This window comes from Lissotriton helveticus, chromosome 3_1, assembly GCF_964261635.1.
Source record: "Lissotriton helveticus chromosome 3_1, aLisHel1.1, whole genome shotgun sequence".
Classification (NCBI taxonomy): domain Eukaryota; kingdom Metazoa; phylum Chordata; class Amphibia; order Caudata; family Salamandridae; genus Lissotriton; species Lissotriton helveticus.
The window spans coordinates 173,983,141-174,007,535 of NC_136061.1; the positions used below are offsets into that span (position 1 = coordinate 173,983,141).

General features: G+C 47.4%; 1 protein-coding gene across 8 annotated transcripts in view; it reads right to left on the bottom strand.

Moving 5' to 3' along the window:
* The window catches only part of MTMR4 (myotubularin related protein 4), an 856,656-nt gene that overhangs the window by 307,588 nt on the left and 524,673 nt on the right, over positions 1-24,395 (bottom strand). For all 8 annotated transcript variants that reach the window (XM_078679492.1, XM_078679491.1, XM_078679497.1 and 5 more), the window contains 2 exons: positions 14,876-14,987; positions 13,889-14,084 (listed from right to left, as the gene is read on the bottom strand). In XM_078679492.1, coding sequence (XP_078535618.1) covers positions 13,889-14,084; positions 14,876-14,987 — 308 coding nt within the window. The remainder of the gene's footprint in view (positions 1-13,888; positions 14,085-14,875; positions 14,988-24,395) is intronic.

The following is a 24,395-nucleotide window of genomic DNA, read 5'->3' on the forward strand; positions in this document are numbered from 1 at the left end:
CACGGGCCTGTGATAAGATCGCCCTGCAGTCTGAGGAGATATTAAGATCCTTGAACTCTAGGAAGCCAGGAGCCAAGCGTGCAAGTGCAGCGATTGAGGATCCGGATGTTGGACCTGGCCTCCCTCTCTCGTCAACATGGACACTGTCGGTATGAGACGAAGTGGAGGCTGCTGAGAGAGCAGAAGAAGTTCCTGGAACCAAAACTGTCTTGGCCAACGGGGAGCAATCAGGATGAGAGTGCAATGCTCCCTCTTCATCTTCTGCAGTACTCTTGGAATGAGCGGAATCGGAGGATAAGCGTACGCAAATATTCCGGACCATCTCATCAAAAGGGCATTTCCCCTTGACCCCTGTTGAAGAAACCTGCTGGCATAAAACCGGCATTTGCTGTTCTGCTGCGTGGCGAACAAATCCAGCGCCGGTGTTCCCCACATCCGAAAGATCCTGTCTACTTGATGTTGTTCGAGCTCCCATTCGTGACAGCCCGTGAAAGCTCTGCTGAGGTTGTCGGCTAGAGAGTTCTGGACTCCTTGCACATGTTCTGCTCTGAGGGATATGCCGTGGCGTATAGCCCATTCCCACATCTCCTGGGCCTCCAGTGACAGGGTGAGAGATTTTGTTCCTCCCTGTTTGTTGATATAGTACATGCTGGTGGTATTGTCCGTACGCACCAGCACTGACGAATTTGCAATCCTGGGAAGGAAGGCTTGCAGGGAAAGAAAAATGGCCCTCAGCTCTAGGCTGTTGATGTGTTTCTGTCGGTACCGACGAGGCCATCGTCCCTGGATCTGAAGGTCCTGGAGGTGACCTCCTCAACCTTCCATGGAGGCGTCTGTAGTCAGGGTGAACTCTGGAATGTCTTGCAGAAAGGTGAGGCCTGGTGACAAATTTGGCGCCTTTGACCACCAAAGAAGGGCTTGTTTCATTTTGGCAGTTACTTTGATGCGGTCGTCGAACGATCCGTCGACTTGCCTCCACTGACGAAGTAACTCCTCCTGCAATGGTCTCATTCTGAGTCTAGCCATAGGGATGAGGCTGATGGCAGAGGAGCACATCCCTAGAAGGGAAGCAAATGTCCGAACTGAAAGTGACCGTCTTGCAAATATTTGTTTTGCCAGTTTCAGTAGTTTGTTCTGCGGTTCTTGAGTCAAGAACGCCTTGCACTGGCAAGTGTCCAAGACCGCTCCCAGAAAGGTCAACTGCTGACGAGGTTGAAGCTGAGATTTGTTTGCATTGAGAGTCAGACCCAGATTCGAAAAAAGGGACAGGGAACTCCTGACCGCTTCCTTTGCGGAGCCCCTTGATGGTCCTTTTAACAGCCAGTCGTCGAGGTAAGGGAAAACTTGTATTCCCTGGGACCTCAACATTGCTGCCACTGGGGCCAAACATTTGGTGAAGATTCTGGGGGCCGATTTGAGGCCAAATGGAAGAACCTTGTACTGAAAGTGGACGCCAGCCACCTGAAACCTTAGGTATTTGCGGTGGTTTGGGTGAATAGGGATGTGGAAGTAGGCGTCTTGCAGATCCAGAGAAGCCATAAAGTCTCCTTTGTTGAGACAATTCAGAATGTCCGTCAACGTTACCATGCGAAAACTCCGTTTCTTTGGATATTTGTTTAGTTTGCGCAGATCTAGTATTGGACGCCATTCCTCTGAAGTTTTCTCTACGAGGAAAAAACGAGAATAAAACCCTTTCCCTTTCTGAGAAAGAGGAACTCGTTCTATCGCATTCTTGTGGAGCATCTTTAAGGCTTCTTTGAAGAGTAAGTGAAGACGAGGGGGAGGGGGACCCCTGGGCGGCGTTGTTGGTGGCTTCTGTATAAATTCCAGAGTATGTCCGATCTTGACAAGATCTAAGACCCACTGATCCGAGGTTATTGTCCGCCATTGTTGGTAAAAGGCGGAAATTTTGGCGCCCACGGGAAGGGGAGAATGAACGGCTGACGTCCGGCAAAGCTCATTGGCCCTTGTTGGAATCGCGCCCTTGATTGTTTGAGCGTCGTTTCCCTCCCTGACGAGAGAAAGATCCAGAGGCAGGCTGTCTGTAAGAGCCTTGATAGTATGGCTGCTTGTATTGAGAGTGGTATTGGCGGTTTTGCTGATTGGAATAGTTCCCTCTAGAGGAATAACCACGGCCTCTTGCTCCCCTAAAGGATCCCCTCTTATATTGTAGGGTACCAAGGGATTTAGCTGTTTCTGTGTCTGTCTTTATTGCCAGTAAAGCGTCATCAATGTGCTTTCCAAAAAGTGAATCTCCATCATATGCCATGTCCAAGATTTTTGTTTGGACCTCAGGCCTGAAAGTACTCGCCCGGAGCCAACCTTGACGCCTAAGTACGGCTGCTCCTGCCAATTGTCTGAAGTTGGTGTTCGAAATATCCAGGGCGCAATCAATGATCTCCGATGCCGCCCTCTCTCCCTCCAGTACAATCCTGCGCACCTCTGGTTGCTGATCTTCAGGGACCAATTCGAGGTATTCAGACAGATCGGACCACATCTGCCTATCGTAACGGGCCAGGATAGCTAACGAATTAGCAGCTTTAATGGAGGCCGCTGCATTTGCAAAAAACTTCTTGCCAATGGCATCCAGTCTCCTACCCTCCTTGTCAGGTGGAGTAGAAATGGGAACAGAAGGATTCTTGGATTTCTGTTGTGCAGCCTGGGATATGACAGAGTCTGGCCGAGAATAACCTATTAAGCAAGATGGAGTATCCGATGGTGCTCGATACTTTTTCTCTATGCGTGGCAGGACTGCAGGAATGGAAGCAGGCGTTTTCATAATGTTGAGGCCTTCCTTCCATATGTATTCAATAATGGGGATAGCTCTGGTCACTCTGCGATATCCCTCTTTAAAGTCATGCAAAAAGCAGTCAGATTGTTCCACTGTGACAGTCAACTCAAATCTATTTGCTGCACGTTGCATAATGTTATGAAATCCGCCGATATCCTCAGGCGGAGAATCTGAAGGGCGGGGTGCAGGCGGTGAAGGCATGGGAATGACATAATCTGTGGTTCTGAAAATCTGGATTCATATAATAGTTCTGGACTCGAGAATTAAAACTTCGTCGAAACATGACGAATTTGGTATCAAAAGACCGAGAATGACGAGTACATCATGTACATGTATTTTCAGCCTATTCGAGTGACGATTTCACCTCGAAATCGTCACTTACATTCTGACCCCTTCATTCCCATTTATGTGTTGCCCTTTACATAGGCCTTAATCCAGTTGAATTTGATTCCACAAGGACACGTACTCCTTAATCGACTTTTCCCTGACCTCAGTACAAGTTGGAACCATTGCCCCAGGCCGAACTCGTTAGGTCAGTTCCCTCCCAGTGGCCGAGCAAGATAGCATCTAGGCTCAACAAACCATAAAACCATTTCAGCGCGCACACCTGCCATATCTCGCTCACATCTATCTCCACTCTTTTGCTTCACTTACTTTATGGTGGGGAGGTGCCCGTTTTTATTAGGGGTCCAGTGATATCTGATGAAATGTTGGGCCTTGCCAAATGATTTGTTGAAGGCAGCGCGAAGTGAAATATGGACATGTCATCATGACTCTGCTTTTTCTTTGTACCAAAATATGTTAACGATTTACTTTACAACCAAGAATGTTCTGCCCGAGGCCCAAAAATTGTGTATAAGAAGAGAAGCCTGACTTTGTAAAAGTGTGCAGTCTCCTGAGAACATACCCGTATTGTACTTCTAGGACACGTGTTACCTTGGTTGCAGCCAATAAACTAATCTTTGACTTCACCTAGAAGACTCCGAGTTTCTGTAGGTCTGGATCAGGAAGAACCCGAGGTCTCGGTGTTGATTCCCTGGCACCGCTGGGTTACCGGTTCTGTGCCGGTTCTTAAAAACCCAGTACCTCAAATCCTCCCATGGATCTACAGGTGTAGTATCTGGCAATTCGCCCTCTTCTCTGCCATCATCGTCCTCATGAGAAGAAGAATCCGTGTCATGCTGAGGCGCCGGACCAGCATCCTGTCTTGGAGACAATGATGCTCGCGGCGACGGAGGCCTTGGCAAGTTAACTGGAGTTACTGGCACTACAGGTGCAATTGGTGTCGGAGGAAACCTCTGGCGATAGTCGGCCAACATTGCTTGTAAATCTTGAATTAAAGTGGATGGCAATTGAGCAGTATTCTCAGATTGTTGAGGTCTGGCATGGGGTGACTGATATCCTCGAGAAATCCTCCTGCCCATAATGGCCATAGTCATCATCCTCATCATCATCCTCTTGACATTTAATATTCAATTGTGACGGGTGACGGGCAACCCCAAAAGGACCCTCATCCTCTTCACCATCATCTGACTCATCCTCCACATATGTCTCCAATAGATGTGATGGTAATAGTGGAGAAATATGGGAATAATCTCGCTGATACGTTTTCATTTGAAAATGTGTATACTGAATTTTCGTAGGAGCAGCACTGGGTAAATGATGAGCAGCTGCCTCTGCTGTCGTCGATGACGACGAAGCCATTGTAATTGGAATGTCCATCGACGGAACCGTCGACGCTGATAGAACTAATGATTTCGCCGTCGACGGGGTCTTCGTCGTCGAGTCCTTCGTCGACGAGGCCGTCGATGGTGTCTTCGTCGACGAGTCCTTCGTCGACGAGGCTGACGATGGTGTCTTCGTCGACGAATCCTTCGTCAACGAGTCCTTCGGCGACGAGTCCTTCGGCGACAAGGCCGTCGATGGTGTCTTCGACGTCGAGTCCTTTGTCGACGAGAGCGTCGTCGGTGTCTTCGACGACGAGACCTTCGTCGACGACGATGACTTGGTAGATGTAGCCGTCGTCGACGAAGACGTCGACGACGGGACAGTTTTCTTCGTCGAAGTCTTCACAGATGATGACAATATTTTCACAGACATCAGAGGTGAAGTAATAGAGGAAGTGGTGACCGTAGAAGTAGTTGTAGAAGTAGAAGTCAACGTAGTAGTAGGAGTAGACACCAGAGAAACAGTTTTTGTCTGGGCTGTACTCACAGTTGTCGTCCGAGGAGAAGATGCACTCTTTGAGGGTTCTGAAGCTCCCTGAGAGGATTTTTGTTTCTTCTTCCTCTCAGGAGAAGAGCTTTCCTTGGATCTGGCTCTCTTGCTGGAGGTAGAGGCCTTGTCCTCATCATCAGTGGAAGAAGACTTCAACCACAAAAGAACTCTTTCCTCTCTATCCCTAATTGTTTTTTGAGGGAAGGTACGGCAAATTCTACAGTCCTTCACAACATGTGAGGGGTGCAGACAATAAATGCAGTCAGAGTGCTGGTCATCCACATGGACTCTCTTCTTAAAGCAGGTACCACAAGCCTTGAAAAGAGCTTTCTTTTCAGACATTTTTCTGAGGAACAGCCAAAAAAGCTAAAGAACTGAGTAGGCACTCAGGGAGACTCCCTTACACACGAAGTGCGGTGAAAATCTGAGGAGAACTGCCTGGGCTAGGAAGGTTCTAGAGGGTGAGGACAGCTGATTGGCTGAGGCTACTATTTCAGGTCTTTTTACATAATGATGTAGATAGGCTGCTAAGTTTTGAGGCCTAGTTAGGCCTTTAGGCTTTTCCAGCCTACTACAAGAAATTTTTAGGCACTGATATTGTATATATTTTTACCGTGGGACTCCCGCCTCGACGACGGGGAATGATTCAGGCATGTTAATCTATGAAAGATACCCCAATACTGGATAAGCACTATTTAATATCGTTAAGGATCTCTCCCACCCAGCCTGCACAAGCAGCAAGGTGGTTGCTCCGCAGAAACTCTGCGATGCGATTGAAGCACAGTTTGAAGAAAAAATCACTAAAATTGTTGGTGATCTTCGTCCCAATAATATCAATAATCAGGATGACCTGACTGGGAGGCATGGGGAAGGGCCCAGGGCAGCTACTTGTCTAGAATACTTTCAAGCTTCCACAGAGGACCTTTTTAACAACTTAGCCCAAAGTATCACCTCGGGCTCCCCCCCGGATAATTTTAGACCTATATCTCTTTTGCCATACCCAATTAAAATCCTAGAGAAAATAGTTAGCAAGACTTTGTCATGCTACCTAGAGGACAATCATCAACTAGATAGGGATCAATTTGGCTTTCGCCCGGGCCATAGTACTGAGACTGCTCTGGCTACCGTAATGGACAATCTACGGATGCGTGCCGACAATGGAGATTCTTCTGTTCTAGTATTACTAGACATGTTGGCCGCATTTGATACGGTGAGCCACACAGTACTGGTGGAAAGACTAAAACATATGGGGGTAAAAGGACGAGCCTTGCAGTGGCTACAATCCTATTTATCATTTATTTATTTTAGTTATTTATACCATTTGTAGAGCGCGCTGTAACCCTGCTGGCATCCTGGTGCTTAAGAAGGTGCAACTAAGAACAATCAATATTGAGAGCAAGAGGAGGATGTCTCAATGAGGGTCTGTTACTGCTACCCCTGGTGGGGGGGTTATACCTTTGGAAAGAGCCAGGTCTTGATCTTGATTTGTTTGAGGAACAGCAGTAATTCATTGATTTTCCTGATCTCAATTGGAAGGCTATTCCAGAGGCGAGCTGCTGCTACGCTAAAAGCTCTGCCACCCTGGGTCGCTTTCCTAATCCTATGTATTCTGACAAGGTTAGTGGACGAGGAGCGGAGGGCTCGTGCGGGCTTGTACCACTGGAACTTGTCTAGAAGTGGTTTAGGACCCTGACCATGTACCGCTTTGAAGACGGTGCATAGGGACTTGAAGAGGATCCTCTGAGGCACTGGGAGCCAGTGCAGGTCAGCCAACGCTAGAGTTGTAGAGGATGGGCGGGCTCGTGAGAGTGCCAACTTAGCTGCTGCCTGGATACTCTGCAGTCTGTAGATCAGATATCCAGGTGATTCCAGTAATAAGGCGTTACAGTAGTCCAGGCGGCTGAGGATGGTACTCCTGACTGCAGTTGTTCTTGCCTATACTGGTAGAAGAGGCAGCAGCTTTCGGAGGCCTCGCATTAAAGTGAAGCAACTGCCCACCAGTTTATTGACGTTGGTCTCCAGATTTAAATTTTCATTAAAGCTGACCCCCAGATTCTGCACCGTTTTTACTGGTATTAGCGGTCCATCCGAGGCTAAAGGCCAAAAGTATGCAGGCAGGCTTCTGGCAATTCTCCCCACTTTGCACTGCATGACCTCTGTTTTTCCGCTGTTGAATTGGAGCGAGTTTCCCTTAAGCCATGCCGCCATTTCATGCATGCAGACATGGAAACGCTTTAGTGAATCCGCCTGAGCACCATTAAGGGAAATCATAAGCTGCGTGTCGTCAGCGTAGTTGATCACGCTGAAGTCATAAGCCTTAATGATGCCCATCAGGGGTTGCATATAGGCATTAAATAGGATGGGACTGATGGAAGATCCCTGTGGAACCCCATGTGGAACTTTGGCAAATTTAGATTGGTATGGAGGGAGTGCCACTGCCTGCCATCTATCTCACAGGTATGAACGCAACCAGTTGAGCGCCGTTCCCTTCACTCGAAAGGTTTCCAGCCTTGTCAGCAGAATGTCATGGCACACCGTATCGAATGCGGCGGACAGGTCCAGCATAATTAGAATTTCTGACTCACCCCTGTACGCCCTCATTCGCATATTGTCCAGTACCATCACCAGTGCTGACCCGGTCCCATGGGCTGGTCTAAATCCAAACTGTTGCTCCTCTAGAATGTTGTTAGTCTCCAAGAAGAGGGACATGGACTTGCTGTCCAAACGTTCCGTGATCTTAATTGGATAGGGCAGGAGCGAGATAGGTCGATAGTTCTTGTGGCAGCTAGGGTCAAGAATTGGTTTCTTCAGCAGAGGCGTGATAACAGCCTGCTTCCATCCAGCCAGTACAGTGCCTGTGCTGAGAGATTGACCACATAGCTGGCGGAGTATAGGAAAGAATTCGGACCCAAATTCCTTCACAATTTTGTGGGGTAGAGGATCCAGCGGAGATCCCGAGGAGATGCTGAGGGCTACTTGAACAAACTCTTTCTCAGAGGTGATTTCAAAATTGTCCAGGAAGGCCCTTGGCGGTGAGTACTCGGCCATTCCTTCTTCATCCTTCCTGCTTGCCCCTGTGCTATGATGTGGTGACATGAGTGAAGGAGAGTCCTCCATGCTCTCCACTATTTTATCAATTTGTCCTGGAAAAAGGAGGCCAGACCATCACACAGCTCCTGTGAGGGTTTGATGTTACTACTGGTGCAATCAGGGTGCATCATTTCCCTCACAATTTTAAAGAGGTCTCTTGATTTGTAGTGTAGCTCCTATTTTCCCAATAGGCTCTGCGCATTGGAATAATACCTACAGCAGTAAAGGCCTAGACCAGACGTTAACTAGGTCTACTACTGTCGATACTAGACTTAATTTTTGGGTTTGCCAGCGTAGCTCAGAGTTCGCTAGAAACTTTCTCGAATGTTCAAGGAGGAATTAACTTCCCTGATTAGACAAGAAGGGATTTAGTTTCTGACAACCATAGAACATGACAACTTTGCTCTCCCCTAATCAAGAGTCAATCTCGAGAGTCGTGTGAGCACAAGGCAATTATTTTACTCAGTCAGTACGTGCATTCTTAGTCTCATCAGAATGTAGAGAAAAGGAAGAGACGGGCGTGTTCAATAAAAAGGTGTTATTTATTGATCAGTCTCTTTTCTCATACATGAGAAATGGATCGATATTATTGCAATACTTATAGTTAAGTAAAGTGCATACATTAAAAGCAATAGTATAAAATAATACTGTAAAAACATTGATATGGTTTCTGAGCCATATGATGTTTGAAATGATTAAAATATATTTACATACACATATACATTTGACTAAACGTACTCAACTGGTGTTTCTAAATACGCCTACCCCGTGTACCTGACCTAAGTCTAATGCGTGGGCGGGAATAGAAAGTTACAGTTTAAGTTAAGTTTGTTTTTGCCAAGTGAATAACTAAAGAATTCTCTGTGAGGGGTTATTCAGTTCTGTACCTGGAATTTAGGATGAATGAGGAATGGTATCTCGTTCTCTGGTCTCGATATTCCAGGCTGCCTGCGAGGGCTACCCGGAAGCGCCGGTGCTGGGTCTCTCGGCTTGAGATAGCAGCGCGTCTCTCAGCGCGTCAGGAAGGCGGGGCTGCGCCAGCGGGGTCTGCTTCTGCTCTCGGCTTCGGCAAGTGTGGCTGCTCCGTCTTGTCACCACGCGTGTGTTTGCATAGGGCAAGATCGGTAATATTTATACCTTAAAGGTGCCGAGATTGACGTAAGGATGGACATAGATACGTCAATAAAGATGTCATACGACTTGCTCGTTAGCACATTCTTTACTAAAGTTCTCTGTGAAATCAAAACAATGGCCGCACGGATTTTCCCAGGTTGTCATAGGTTTGATTTGTTATGAGAACGTCGTATGCCTTATCAGGGGCTGGAGGAATGTCGCTTGTCTAATTAGATCTCAAGCGTTATGACCTAATCAGATAACACGTTCCTGTGCCGTAGTGTGACTGCGTCAGATAACGGTATCTGCATCATGGGGGCTTGTCTTGCCTCATGGGCTGACTGTTAGTTAACTTGATAGTTAGTTTAACCAGAATAGGGTCAGGAATAGGGGGATCGATTCAGAACCTATAGGAATACACGACAGATTTATTGGCGCTTTTCAGTATGATGGCTGCGAAATGTTCTGCTTTGGCCGTCACTATTTCTTTTTTATATTTTATTATTGACAGCCTCCAATGTGTCTATTCTGTTCTGTGTAGTCCCTCCTCCAGTGTCTTTCCGCCTTTTTACAGGCAATCTTAAGATTTCTCAGGCTTTCCGTGTACCAAGGCGCGGAAGGGCGGCCTCTTTCCTGATCACTTTCAGCGGGGCAATTAGCTCCAGTTTCGTGGTCACGTGTTCACAGAGCGTGCAGTAATTCTCTGTGATGTTACTCTCTGGGTTAAAGAGAGCTTCTAACTGGAACAGGGGTTCCCCTGTTTCCCCCTTTTTTGATAGCCCTTTCCAGTCACGACTGATGAAAGTCCTGATTTGTTTGGCCCTGGGCCTTGCGTTGTTCAAGGCTTGGACATCGAATATCACTAAATGGTGGTCTGACCATCCTACTGGTAGGATTTCTCCCATGACCATGACATCCTCTTCTGCGAAGATTAGGTCTAAAATGTTGCCTTCCCTATGTGTGGGAGTGGTCAACCATTGTTTTAGTCCTAGATTGGCGCAGGACTGCGTGATGTTATGAAAGGCAGTGTCTAATTTGCCATTGGTCCATAAGTTAAAATCCCCCAGCACTAAAAGTCTGGTATGTGTGAGTGTCATATTATTAATAACGCCAATTAATTCCTGCTGTTGCGAGGCATTGATGGCCCCTGGTGGTCTGTAATACACCATGCCGGTTAGGCAGTGACCTGAGTCATATTTTATTGAGAATCCAAGAAACTCTGCACAGGATATTTCATCTATGTCCAGCATAGTAATGTTCAATTCTTCCCTGAATATGATTCCAGTTCCTCCCCCTCGTCCCCTGAGCCTGGGGTTGTGGAGGACCTTGTATCCCACAGGGCAAGCAGGACCCAGTTCTGACTCCAGCCCAGCCACCGTCCATGTTTCTGTCAGAAACAGGACGTCCACGTTGTTGGACTCGATCAGTAGCCGTGTCTCGGTTGCATGTTTGGGAAGGGATCTAACATTGAGCAGACCACAACTCAAGCCGCTCTTACTCCTTACATCGTGTGCCGGCTTGAATGTGTTATCTGCCAAAGTATGGCTGTATTGAGCTTCCCTATGTAATGCCGCTGCCTCATTTCCTGGTGGTTTAGACTGGTCAGCTCGTGGCAGTGAGCTAATTGGAAGAGGGTTTATATGCGGCAGGCGGGTCCGACAGTTTGGACAGGGGTTTTCATCTGTGGATTTTGTGTTTGGTGTGGCTCGTGGGCAGGTTGCATTTCCTTTTAGAAGATCAAGCTCCAGAAGTGTCTCCCTATTGTAACAGATGTCCGGGTTGGATCGAACAGGGGGGATGGCCCTGAGCCCAGTCCGAGCGCGGACGGGCGCAGACGGGCTTGCCCGCCGCCGGCGCGTCCGCTGCGTGCATCCGCTGCGCATGAGGAAGTGCATCTGTTTTTAAGGAGTTCAGGGGGAAAGCACTAGTCTGCTAACCTCCGTCCGCACCACCGGAAGTAGTAGTCACTTCCGGCGATCAAAGGTTTCCCAGTTCCCTCCACAACAATCTTGAGTTAAGCTCAGCGGTGGACCGGGGAAAGGGGTGAGTGAGAATATATACGGTGCATCGTTATTCTATTTTTTTAAAAACACAAATGTTACATGAGGAAGCGAGATTTTTAAAAAGCACAAGCACAATAATTCACAAGAGCGTGATCCGCGGTGGAGCCCTTTGCCAGACGCTCCGCGTATGTCTGCTGATTAGTTACAGTTTAAAAACCAGAGAGCTGCAAAATGCCTTACTAGTTGCGTCCGTATCAGGGAGGCAACAGGCTGTGACTATGTCGCCGTTTGAGTCCAGTAAGTCCCGAGTACATCACAGGGTTCCACAGGAGTCTGCGATAAGCTCCATTCTTTTCAATATTTACTTGTGTCCTCTACTGTCCCTAATCAAGTCTTACGGAATCGACCCGGTTAACTACACGGATGACACCCAACTGGTGTTTTCCCTGGAAGGGAAACAGGCGGGGTCCATGGATACGTTCCAGGAGTGCATGCGCCAGGCAGTGGGCTGGCTCAGGCAAAATTCCCTGCAATTTAATGGGGGGAAAACAGAGGTGATATTTTGCCCGTCCACCACCCTGCATCAACATCCGACACTGGAGTTTAAGCTCACCCCAGACGATGATCCCCTGGTTCTTGCCAAAACAGTGCGCAACTTGGGGGTACTAGTGGATGACAGTCTCCAAATGGAGTCCCAGGCAAATACAACTGCTAACATTTGCTTCTCTCTGCTGCGGATGTTACGACAGATCCTCCCGCTTCTGCCCAAAGATACCCGCTCGATTGTAGTAAGGACTGGACTACTGCAATGCCCTGTATTTGGGAGCACCACAGTACATCTTACAGAGACTGCAGAAAGTCCAGTCTATGGCAGCAAAGCTGGCGCTGAATAGGCAACGCAGGTCCTCTACGACCTTAGCCCCGAGAGTCCCACACTGGTTGCCTATCAAAGAGAGAATCTGCTTCAAAACTCTTTGTATTGTGTATAGAATGGCACATGATTTGGGCCCATTACCACTACAGGAGAGGTTTACCTGGCATAATCCGAAAAGGCAGCTCTGCTCCTCTAATGCGAATTTGATAAGGACCACCAGATTCAAGAAAACCAGGATGGGGGGCAGAGCCTTTGGCGTGGCAGCTGCACGACTATGGAATGACTTGCCCCAGACCATCAGACAGGCCAACTCGCTGACCTGTTTCAGAAAGAATCTGAAAACTTGTTTGTTTCCAAGGGCGGAAAACTAGACCTTCCACTGCCAATTTAGGTCTGTTTACCTCCTGATTACTCGTTAGTCTAAGCGTCAGGATACCCGTAGGGTTACAGTTTTGTGCTATCTAAATGCACAATACAATACAATACAATACCCACTATTAGGTCGTGCCTACCAGGCTTTTTGTCCTAGAAAATATTACACACCAGGCAAGCATTTCCATTGTGATCCTTGGGTAGATGTATATTTCTGACTTTGCTGTGGTGCAGCCGCAGAAAAATGCTTCTGGGAGAGTGGCAGAGCTTAAACAGATTTCTCCTTGCCCAACCTAAAAAAGAATAATTCTTATAAAACTGACACTTCCAATGAATTGGTGGTGGGTCGGTTGCATGTATTTAATGTTTTGCTACACAGTTTGTTTTCTTGGTATTCTTTCTACGCACAGCTATAACCAGTCTCTCAAAGATGCATTCAAGGTCAAATGGGGGAAAAAACAATCTAAGGTGGAGTCTGTCTTGTTGCATTGTGGGTTTCATGTGACGTACCACAAGTCATCTAGAAATCCAAAAAAGTCTTTTTTATGAAAAACACCAAACACAGATCTAAGAATTACTGCGCATAAAGCAACTAGACATTCACACTTTTCTTCACAATGAACACCAAATTGCTTAGATTCATCCTCAGTACAGACTTCTCCATCAAGGCTAACTGCCTGAAAAACCCAACAGCATGATACTAGATCTGAATGTATTAGACACTAAAGCTCTATCAAACGGGACTTCAAAATGACCATTCACGTCATAGTCGTTTTTACCAGGATGAGATAATGCCTTTCCTGATCACATCAATGACTCCATACATCTTGCCAAAACACAAACTAGGACTGAAAAAATATGATCACATCACTAACATTGAGAATAACATTATTTAGTTGCATGCCTAAGCTCAAACTTCAAAACGTAATGCATTAATTAAAATGTAAACACACCAGTATATGTGGCCAAAAAAGAAAAAAAAACACTTGGTGGGGAAAGAAATTCATGAGTGTAGCATGGGTTGACTGTCTAACTCCAACAGTTCTTGGCCAGTGATCAATTTCCCACCCTGACCCACTCCTACCTGAACTCAACTTTAAATCATTCCCATTCCTATTCCTATTCCTGGTGTAGATCTTGTGTCATCATATCTGCTATGCTCAGTGTACTCCTTGGATTCCCAGTAGGCTTTGAAGTACAAAAATACCAATAACAAAAGATAGACCCATTTCAGATTCAGTAACTCTACTAGACAGAACCTTACAAAAGAGAGCAAACGTTTTAACTTCCCACTGTATGAGCCCCCAATTATTTATAGGGAGCAGGAGATAAGACTCATCCAGTTGATCTTTGTCTTATTTCTATCTGCTAGTTGCAGGGTTTCCTCCTTTTCTGAAGGGAGACAGAGAACCAGCAAAGGCACAGTACCTCCAGCGTTCGATAATAGGGATCCACAAGAAGCTTTGCCAGAGAGACAATCTGAGGTGTTCTGTCCCAGCCATCTGAGCAGTGAACCAAAACAGGACGCCCCTCACGATCCACAGCGTTAGACACCAGGGTTGCAGCCTTTAACATGATGGAGAGGTGTTGCAACCACTTTGTACTTTCCAGCGCTGAAAGCCAACTAGGGAAAGTAGAAAAAAATATAGAATGAGGAGCATAAAAAAAATGAGCATCCTAGTAAGCACCCTATAAATACCTAAATCACATGTACGAATACTTGAAGCTCAGGCAAAGAAGAATGCATAACAGGACATTAATTTGTAAAGAAAAATGCAGACTAGGCAAACTTGGAAGAAAGAGAGACACAGGTAACTGAGCATATGACAATGAGGCAAACATGTTTGGGGAAATGAATGCAGTCTGGTACCGAAGCGCATGTGAAGTGAGAGGTGCTAAGACGATTGATGCATAGGCAACATGGTAATTAAAGAGGGATGTAGAAAGAAACAAGGTTCTTAGAAGAAGTGTGAAGTGTAAGACAAATGCTACTGGGGAATGAAACAGACTAAGATCTTTTGATATTGAATTAGGCCTTGATGTCTGTTTTAAGGAAGAAAGAAGGCAAACTACTTTAATGCTTATTTATTTGACGAGTTTTATATAGCGCTGGTTGGACCCGGAGGTAACAGAGCGCTTTACATGAGGTGAAACAGTGCAATTAAAGCACCTACAAGGTAAGCCGCATAGGCACAGAAGTGTCAAAATGTGGAGAGTAAAGAGTGCATGAATGAAGGAAGGCTGGACTGTAGGGAGCAGGTAAAGAGGAAAACGGAAGCAAAGAAACAAAGACTAATGTGAAGCACAAGGACACAGATTGTTGGGAAAGCTAACTGACCCCATTTAGAAAAATAATATCTGGGAAAGATCATAACATACTATTGGCAATGTTTAGATCACGGATAGAACACTTACTTTCCAGGATCAGGCATCTGGTTGCAGACAGCACGAAGGTATTGAAAGCTGTTTCTGATGGAGTGTATGTTGGCCATTCCCATGAAAACCACTTCACAGTTTGGATAGTATTCTGGAGAAAATTATTACAAGTTCTTTACCAATCAAGCTTTGTGATTAGATATTTCATGTTATTGCTTTTTATGTACTGTGCAGCTGCCTCACAATTACTAAAAACGACATCCTAAAAAGCAAGATTAACAATGTGCAGCTTTTTATTTGTCTCTGACAATCATTCGTTGCAAGTGACTACCGTATTTATTTGGGGGGGTGTACACATATATATATATATATATATATATATATACACACACACACACATATATATATATATATTTTTTACAGTGTACTAGCTCCTTTGGAGGCTAGGGTGCCACCCCAACCCAAACAGTTTTGTGGGGCTTCAACAAAAAGGTGTTGCAATTCAAATATCATGGTGGTCTAGGGACAGTATTAATCCCGTGGGGTGCTTCTTCTAAAGGATTCTCTGAAATCTAGGACTTCCTTTGCATCCGCAGTCGACAAGAATGCCTAGATAAGGCTGCCCTTTTACTTAGCTCCTCAGAGGACTTTGTGAAAGGACAGAAAACTGAAGCTTCAAGTCCAAAATAGCTACTAATCTGCAAAGATATGTCCCCAAACAGATTTTTTTTTTAACATTAAGCACTGGAGTTGCGTGAAAGAAAAGACACACACACACACACACACACACACACACACACACAACCCTCCGATATCCTGTTCCCCACCTCATGAAACCTTGGTGTGCTCCTAGGTTCCAGCATGCAGCTAGAATCCTTCATATTACTGCAATAATCACAGTGCTTAAGTACTCAATATGCCACCAAACTTCTCATTAACAACTATGTCATGTGCAATACTGATTATAGCATTCATCAATAACAGCAACAACGACAGCAGAGCTCTGGAACAAGAATCGGTCCTTCCAGGTATTTAGGAAAGTCGTAAAACTAGCCGTCACGATGCATTCCTATTTAGATGACAAAAACCAGATTAACCAGTCGTGTGCACACCTGAATGGTTCTACAAACGTATGAAATTGGAACAGGCCTCATACTTCAAAAAGGATATTTTCGGCACACATAAAGAGAAAACGAATGGGAATCCGCTTTGGCACATTACCATCCCGGCCAGCCTTCCTGGAAATATAGTGGTCCTACATCTTATAGACTATGTGGCTTCGCAAAGGAGGATTTTATTAATTTAATCTATATATGCCAGTTTAAATCAAAAAAATTTAAAAAGCATGTGTAATATTGTTAAAAAAGAGTTTTAACGTCAGGGGCATTCGATCCTGCAGGTCGGCAATATTAAAAGGACACGATCCAGCAGAACCCCAGCTCAACTGTAGAACGATGAAGTATTTGAGTTTACATGAAAAAGCAATTCTTTTCGCATCCACAAGACCAGTAGGTAACTGCTACAGGGTGGCAGTGAACAAAAATATAGAATGAAGGTAGCAATTGACTTAATATTGTTCATTGGTGATAGGAATTATGCTGATGATTTGCACTTCTAGAACGAAGATCGCAATAGACTTACCTGACTGACTGACCGATACATTTATAGAGTGCTCGAACGCCGCGGCGTCTTGGCGCTAAGATAGGTTCATACTAATCCAGATACTTATTTATTTAAAAGCACTTAGGAAACAGCCAGGTCTTAACCTGTTTCCTGAAGATAGTCCTGTAGGGTTGCAATCTCAGCTGTGAGGGAAGGAGTTCCACAGCTTAGCGGCTTGATGGGAAAAGCTCTTACCACCCCTTCTTGCCTTTTTTATTCAGGTTTTTTTTTAAAACTTTTTTTCACTAGTGTATAATTATATTATCATATGTACAATTATTACAATTCATTAATGAAAAAACAAACACGAAAAAAATATAATAAAGAGGGAAAAAAGTATAAGAATTATGCACATTGTATTAGTTTATCCCACCCCCTACTCCTACCAGTCTTAACCCCACCCTCCCCACCCATAAGGAGTTGGACTCATTCAATTGGCTGTTGGTTTTGAAGAAAAAGAAAAAAAATACAACATCCTAAAGAACACATTTTTGAGTTTTACTAATGCTTCTCAATCCATCTAGTCAGAGGAGCCCACATTTTACGGCCTTTAGATGGAGCCCACAATCCCCTTTTTGCTAGATAGCTATCTCAAAATGACAATTTGTCAATAAACGAGAAAGCCATTGGTGAAAACCAGGGGGAGTTGGATCCAGCCAAGCCGAAGCAAGGCATAAGCGTAATATCGCCATGCCAATAAACACGTTTCTCTCCTGGCTTCCCTTGTAGTTCTGATCAAAGACGGTGAGAGGGAATAATCAACCACTAGTACCTCCTTAAAGAAATTATAGATTTTCTGTTTTTAATTGCTTAAAGAATTGCATGAATTAAACATGTGATTTAAATCCGCCTGAAATACTGCACATCGGGAACACCGTGTTCCTTTTCCTGTCACCCATTTAGAAATCTTTTTGGGTGTGTAATAGAGTGAAAAACAGGATTTGTAATATTGTGCCTGGAGCCGAGCCGGAATTAAGATTTTCAGCCGGCATTAAATGAGTTAAAAAAACTATAAACATCCCGATACAAAGCGGTCTATTTTTCCTTAGCCTATCCATCATATAATTATTGGTGAAGCCAATTGAGCCTCCCCCTTTTTTGCTTCGAAAATCCCGAATTTGGAGATATTTATAGAAATCTCTCTGATCTAAATTATACGTCTACTTAAGGTTGTCAAAGCTGACTATAGCGGTAAAAGATTAGAATTCACCGAGCTTGGACAAGCCGAAATCACACCATCTTGTGACAATAGGATCTTAAAAAATTTCTGGCAAATTAGGATTACTACCTATCGGTGTATAATAATTCAGTCGGCCCAGCCCTAGCAATTTCCAAACTAGTCTCATGATTCTATGCCTGCCTATTAATGATTTAAAACGGACCTTCTTGTAATGGCTATCATTCAAAAATCTCTAAAGCCACCCCCATGCGTCTTTACCCATTATAAGTTCAATAGGTGTTGGTATTTCCTCCATTATGCTATCTCGACTTTGTGCATAAGGTCTTTAACTATACCATCATGTTCCTCTCCTTGCGTTTTCAAAGTGATACTATCTTTCTCAAAATTTTCCGTACGTATTTCTACTGAGGCCATTCTATCCGAAATTTCAACGCATGTCTTGCCCACTTTCCTTATGGTGCCTTGAAGCTTTTGCGTTGCAAGCCGCGACCTTCGGCTATTTATCTTGACCTTCTCTTGAAAGTTCTTAATAGATTGTAGCACTTCTGCCAAAGTAGGTTCGCTTTTGGGATCAACTGCTCCATTGGCTATGCTCCCTGAGGGTGTATAGTTCTCTCTTGAGCACATCGTTGGTTCTGTCAGAGCTGAAAACTGTGATGCAGAGTAGTCCCATCTGAGATCCATCGTGCTACCCTGATCGGGGGTCTCACATTTCTTATGTCGAATGGATTTCTGCCTCAGAATTTTCTTTTGTGAAGAAACTTTCATGGATAGCTCTAAATCTGTGCTGCTCTCCCAGTTCTGACTTCCTCCTTCACTATTGACGGATTCACTTTCATCCGATATTTTCGATTCATCCGTATATGAATAAAATTTGTCTATGTTATCAGGCGTTATAGGCAGGAGAGCGTGGGTTTTTTCCTGGTCAGTTCCACTAAGAGTCGCCATATCCTTATTGATTATATCGCTTTTCTCAGCTGCAATGTTATTGAGATTTTGTAGGTCATCTATGGGGCATGGGATTGGAGGTTTGGAGCTATTATCTTCCTGAGCCATCCCAAGACTGGTAGCTGGAGTTGATTGAAATATGAGTGTTTTAATCTCCATTGCATTTTTTAAAGGCGGCAGGGCTTCCATAAGTCCTGTCTGGTCAATCGGACCCTCTATTTCAGCCACTTCTCCCACCATCACGTTATGCATTTTCAATCAGGAGAAATATATTAGAGATCAGAGGCTATCCACCCTGAGCATTTTGGGTAGACTGACAATATCTACACCTTTAATGTTTTTTGTTTGTAATTTTTTCTGTTTAGCTGTCCATTCGAACTTTTCTGTAGAGTACATTTTTTCGCTCTGTTCCCTATTTTTTGCTCCACGAGTGTCAAGGCGTTTCTGGCGTTTTTCAACTGCTGCAAGGTTAGGCTGCAAAAGTTTATTCCACAGTAGACGTGTCAGTTGCACGCTTTTAATTTTACTCGCTTTAGCTCCCCGCCCTGCGATAGTTACTTTTTCAATTTCAATGTGTTGAATACAATGTATTCTTTGCGTCCCGACTGCCGTCCGGAAAACACTGCAGCTCCTGTGTGTAGATGTTCTTTCCCTCGCGCTCGGCAGGATTCTGTAGATCGTAGATAGAACCATCAAGGAGCACACTTCAGAGGAGTACCACCGCAGGGCAGTGATCACCAAGGATGCAGGAGCGGAGCAAGTTGAGAGCGCTGTGGCCCAGGGGAAATACTTCGGCATTGCGTGTATCAAAGATCGCTGTTCTTGCCTAGCAATGGTCACAAACGCACAAGTTACTACTTGTGTAACAATATATCTGTAAGAGACATTAGTTATTACCTTAGAATATCCCCAGGCGTCAGACTGGATCCGGAAAGTTTTGCTAGCAGTACCTCTGCGCGTCAGTAGGTGGCGTCGTGCTGCTCCGCGTCCGTCACATGTGCCGAGATGACATCACGGAGACTACTTAGGCACCACCCATGCGCGCTGACGTCAGTTCTTGTGCACAACTTTCCGTGCCAGGAATGCAGAGCCATGCAAGAAACCGACTACTGGTGACATGAAACTAGGACCCTGAAAGGGATGTCCTTAACCCTAGTAATCATATCGCAAAATGGGGAGGATGAGTGGGGCGGTTAGGAATCTATCACTAAATATCATTACACAAGTAGTAACTTGTAGATCTGAAAGAGACACATTAGTGATAGATTCCTTACCTTAGAATAGATATCCCAGCAATACCAACCCCGGTGGTGGGTCTGCGAATAAGAATAAACCAGAAAGTCACGGAGAACAGAACGGCCAAAGAAGCGGTTTCTCCGGGCTCGACTGTCAAGGCAGTAATGCTTGGTAAATGTGTGCAGCGAGGCCCACGTAGCTGCCTGACAAATGTCCTGCAAGGGAATACCGCGTCCCAAGGCAGTAGTGGGTGCAGTTGACCTGGTGCAATGGGCACGCAGTCCCACAGGAGGCTCCTTCTTGGCCAACGAGTAACAGGCCTTGATGCAGAGAACGACCCACCGAGAGATGGTCCGTTTGTGCACGGCCAGACCTTTTTTGGCGCCCACATAGCCAACAAAGAGCTGGTCATCCACCCGGAACTGTTGTGTGCGGCTCAGGTAGGAGCGCAGACGTTTTGGGGCCAGACGGTGGAGCCTCTCTTCCTCTCTGGAAGGAGGCGGAAAGAAGGTGGGCAAAGTGATGGTCTGCCTGATGTGGAAGGGCGTGACAACGTTTGGCAAGAAAGAAGGACGGGTCCTCAGAACCACCTTGTCCGGATGAATAGAAAGGAAAGGAGGTTTAGAAGAAAGAACCTGGAGCTCACTCACTCTTCTGGCAGTGGTGATAGCAACCAGGAAGGCAATCTTCAAGGTGAGAAGACGCAAAGGACAGTTATGAAGGTGCTTGAAGGGAGCGCACATCAGAAACGTCAAGACAAGGTTTAAGTCCCATTGAGGCATGATGAACAGCACTTGAGGGAACGTGTACGTAATGCCTTTCAGACAGTGGATAACAACAGGGGACTTAAAAAGAGAAGGCTGATCAGGAAGCCGTAGAGGCAGAAATAGCCGCAAGATAATCTTTGACAGTGCCCAGAGTAGAGCCCTGCTGGGCCAAAGAAAGAAGGAACAAAAGAACCTCGGAAAGAGGGGCAGAAAGCGGATCCACAGCCTTTGCTGTGCACCATACCACAAACTTGTTCCACCTGCAGGCGTATACCGCTTTTGTGGAGGGACGTCTGGCTGCCAGAATGACATCACATACTTCAGGAGGAAGATCGAAAGCTGTCAACTGTCGCCGCTCAATCTCCACGAATGGAGGTGGAGGTTGGACAGGTTTGGATGAAGAACCATCCCCTGCCACTGCGACAAAAGATCCTCCCGAAGAGGCAGTCTGATCGGGGGATCGATCGCCATGCTGAGTAGCTCGGGATACCAGTATCTTCATGCCCGATCCAGAGGCACAAGGATGATTTGGGGCCGGTCGCGCCGAATCTTCTTCAGCACTCTGCGCAGAAGTGGTATATGCGGAAAGGCGTACACCAGACCGCAACTTCACTCGTGACGAAAAGTGTCGCCGAGCGAGTGCCGCCTTGGAAATTCCAACGTGCAGAACTGATGACAATGTGCATTCTCTTCGGTGGCGAATAGATCTAACCAAGGCTCTCCTCACTTCAGAAAGAGACCTCGCGTCACGTCCGAGTTCAGACACCATACGTGATCCATCATGCATCGGCGGCTGAGTTTGTCAGTCCTGGCGTTCAGAGAGTGTTGAACCTCCAAGGTAATGCTTTGCTGTTCCAGCCACGTCCAGAGGCTTAGAGCCTCATGACATAGGGTCCAGGACTCCACCCCGCCTGGTTTGTTGCAATACCACATGGCGGTGGTGTTGTCCATGAACACCTGCACCACACTTCCCCGAACAGAGGGAAGGAATGCTTTCAGTGAAAGTCGTATCGTCCGAAGCTCGAAAAGGTTGATATGGAGCCGGGACTCCGCCGGAGACCAGAGGCCTCTGATCTCCGCCTCTCCCTAGTGGCCTCCCCATCCCAGGAGGGACGCATCCGTCACCACTGTGTGCTCCGGTTGGGGAAGGGAGAGGGATCTGCCGATGACCCGATCGCGATTCGTTAGCCACCACTGCAAGTGTCGTGCAGTGCCCTCCAAGACCTGGACATGATCGGACAGGTTGCCCTGATGCCGTGCCCAATGGAAATTCAGGTCCCACTGCAGAGCCCGCATGTGCCATCTGGCATGTTGCACCAGCAGGTTACAGGAGGCCGTCAGGCCCAGGAGCTGGAGGGTCATCCTGACAAACTCCGGACAGAGGTTGAAAGATCAGAATCATAGCCTGAATGTCCCATACTCGCTGCTCGGGGGGATAAACCCGAAACCGCGTCGAATCCAGAACCGCTCCGATGAAGGGGCGCCTCTGAGACGGACTCGGGTGCGACTTCCCCACATTGATGGAGAACCCCAGCAAGTGCAGGAGGTCGGCCGTAGTCTGAAGGTGGGTAATGACTGCCTGGGGCGAGCCCGCCTTCAACAACCAGTTGTCGAGGTAGGGGAAGACTGACACCCCTGACCTGCACAGGTGAGCTGCGACCACCGACATCACTTTCGTAAACACCACAGGGGTGCTGGTAAGGCCGAAGGGGAGCACGGCAAACTGAAAATGCTCCTGGCCTACCGTGAACTGCAGGCAACGCCGGTGGGCTGGTAGGACGGGGATGTGAAAATATGCGTCCTGCAAGTCCAAAGCTACCATCCAGTCTCCAGGGTCGAGGGCAGTCAAGACCTGAGCCAGAGTCAACATCTTGAACTTCTCCTTCCGGAGGAAGCGATTGACTGTCCCTGAGGTCCAAGATGGGGCGCAAGCCCCCTTTGTCTGTCTTGGGGACCAGAAAGTAGTGGGAATAACCACCACATCCTACTTCCGGACCAGGTATGTGTTCGATGGCTCCCTTGGCCAAGAGGGCCATAACTTCCTGCTGGAGAAGCGCAAAGTGATCCCCCGACAAGCAGTGGAATCGAGGTGACATGGCCGGGGGATACTCGAAGGGGCGGGAGTAAATCCTCCTGACGAGCTGCAGCAGCCACTTGTCAGAAGTGACAGAACACCAATGGAGAAGGTGATGACAAATCCTGCCACCCTCCGGAGTGGTATGCAACCTGAAGCTCAGACTAGGAAGGCTTCGAGATTGCCGTCGGGGGGGCAGAGGTGGACTGACTCTTACGCCGGCTCCCGTAGCCACCTTGGCAGCCTCCACGCCCACGGGCAAGCCGAGTTTGGTTAGGCGGAGGCTTTTGGCTGACCGAACGGGCAGGGGTGCCTCTGCCATGGCCACGAAAGGAATGAAAGGTTGACGTGGCGGGGCGCGTGGTGGAAAGGCCCAAGGACTTGGCCGTAGCTCTAGAGTCCTTAAAACGCTCCAGTGCAGTGTCGGCCTTATCACCAAACAGGCGAGTGCCGTCAAAAGGCATGTCCATGAGCGAGCGCTGGACGTCCAGAAAGAACCCGCTGGACCTCAACCAGCCGTGGCGACGAAGCGCCACAGTCGTTTGAGATTGCCCTACCAAGGGAGTCTGCAGTGTCCAAGCCACAACAAATGGCGGACCTAGCTGCGTCCCTACCCTCAGCCACAGCCTGAGACAGCAGAGTCTGGACCTCCTCCGGGCACTGAGGCAACACCTCAGCAACGGTATCCCACACCGCGTGGGAATAGTGGCCCAAAAGGCACGCTGTGTTCCCAGACCGCAGCCCCAAGCTGGTGGACGAGAACAACCGCTTACCAAACTGTTCCAACTTCTTAGAGTCCTTATCCGGCGGAGCCATGGGAAAAGCACTCTGGGACATCTGGGCTTGAATGACTAAATTCTCCGGTGTGGGATGAGTTAGCAGAAAGGAAGGGTCACCCGGCGCCGGGCGATGACGCCGGGCGACATTTTTATCCACAGGAGCCCCCGTGGCTGGCCGCAACCAAATGCCCAACAAGACTTCAGTGAGGGGATTGTTAAAGGGCAGCAGTGTCTCAGATGAGGTGGACGCCGACTGGAGCACCTCAGTGAGGAGATTAGTCTTAAGTCACCGTGGGAAGATCGAGGTTAAGGACCTCCGCTGCCCGACAGAGCACCACCGTATACGAGGCGTTTTCCTCCATAGTGGGTGGGGGAGAGGCAAACCCCGGATCAGAGGAGACGTCGAGGCTGCCGGCCTCCTCCAAATCGTCCACCCAGTCCTGCTCGGAATCGAACTGATGAGCAAGAGGGTCTTCCGACCCCACCCAATCGGCCTCCGCCACCGGTACTCTCGGTGGCGGGGCAGGGATCAGGGAGGGAAGAAACTGCATCGGGAAGGGTGCCGGCCGGGGCCGAGCCGGCGCCGCATCCCAATTCAGATCCCAGGCGGGGACAAAACCCTTCGGGGACCGGGGCAGGGGCGGAACCAGCAGTATCCATTGTGGCACCGCCGGCGGAGCCGAGGGCAGCGCCGGGGCCGGAGCCGGCAGTATCGGACCTCTTGGCGCGGTGGCCGGAGCCAGCGGCGCAGGATCCTGCGACGCCGGGGCTGGATCCGCCGGAGGAGTTGATGGACCAGCAGGATCCTGCCATGGGACCGCGGAGCCCGAAAGTGCACCGGTGGGAACCCGAGGCCTAAACAGGCAGTCCATGGCAGCAAGGAATTCTTGCAGCTGTGCGGGAGTCGCCGACG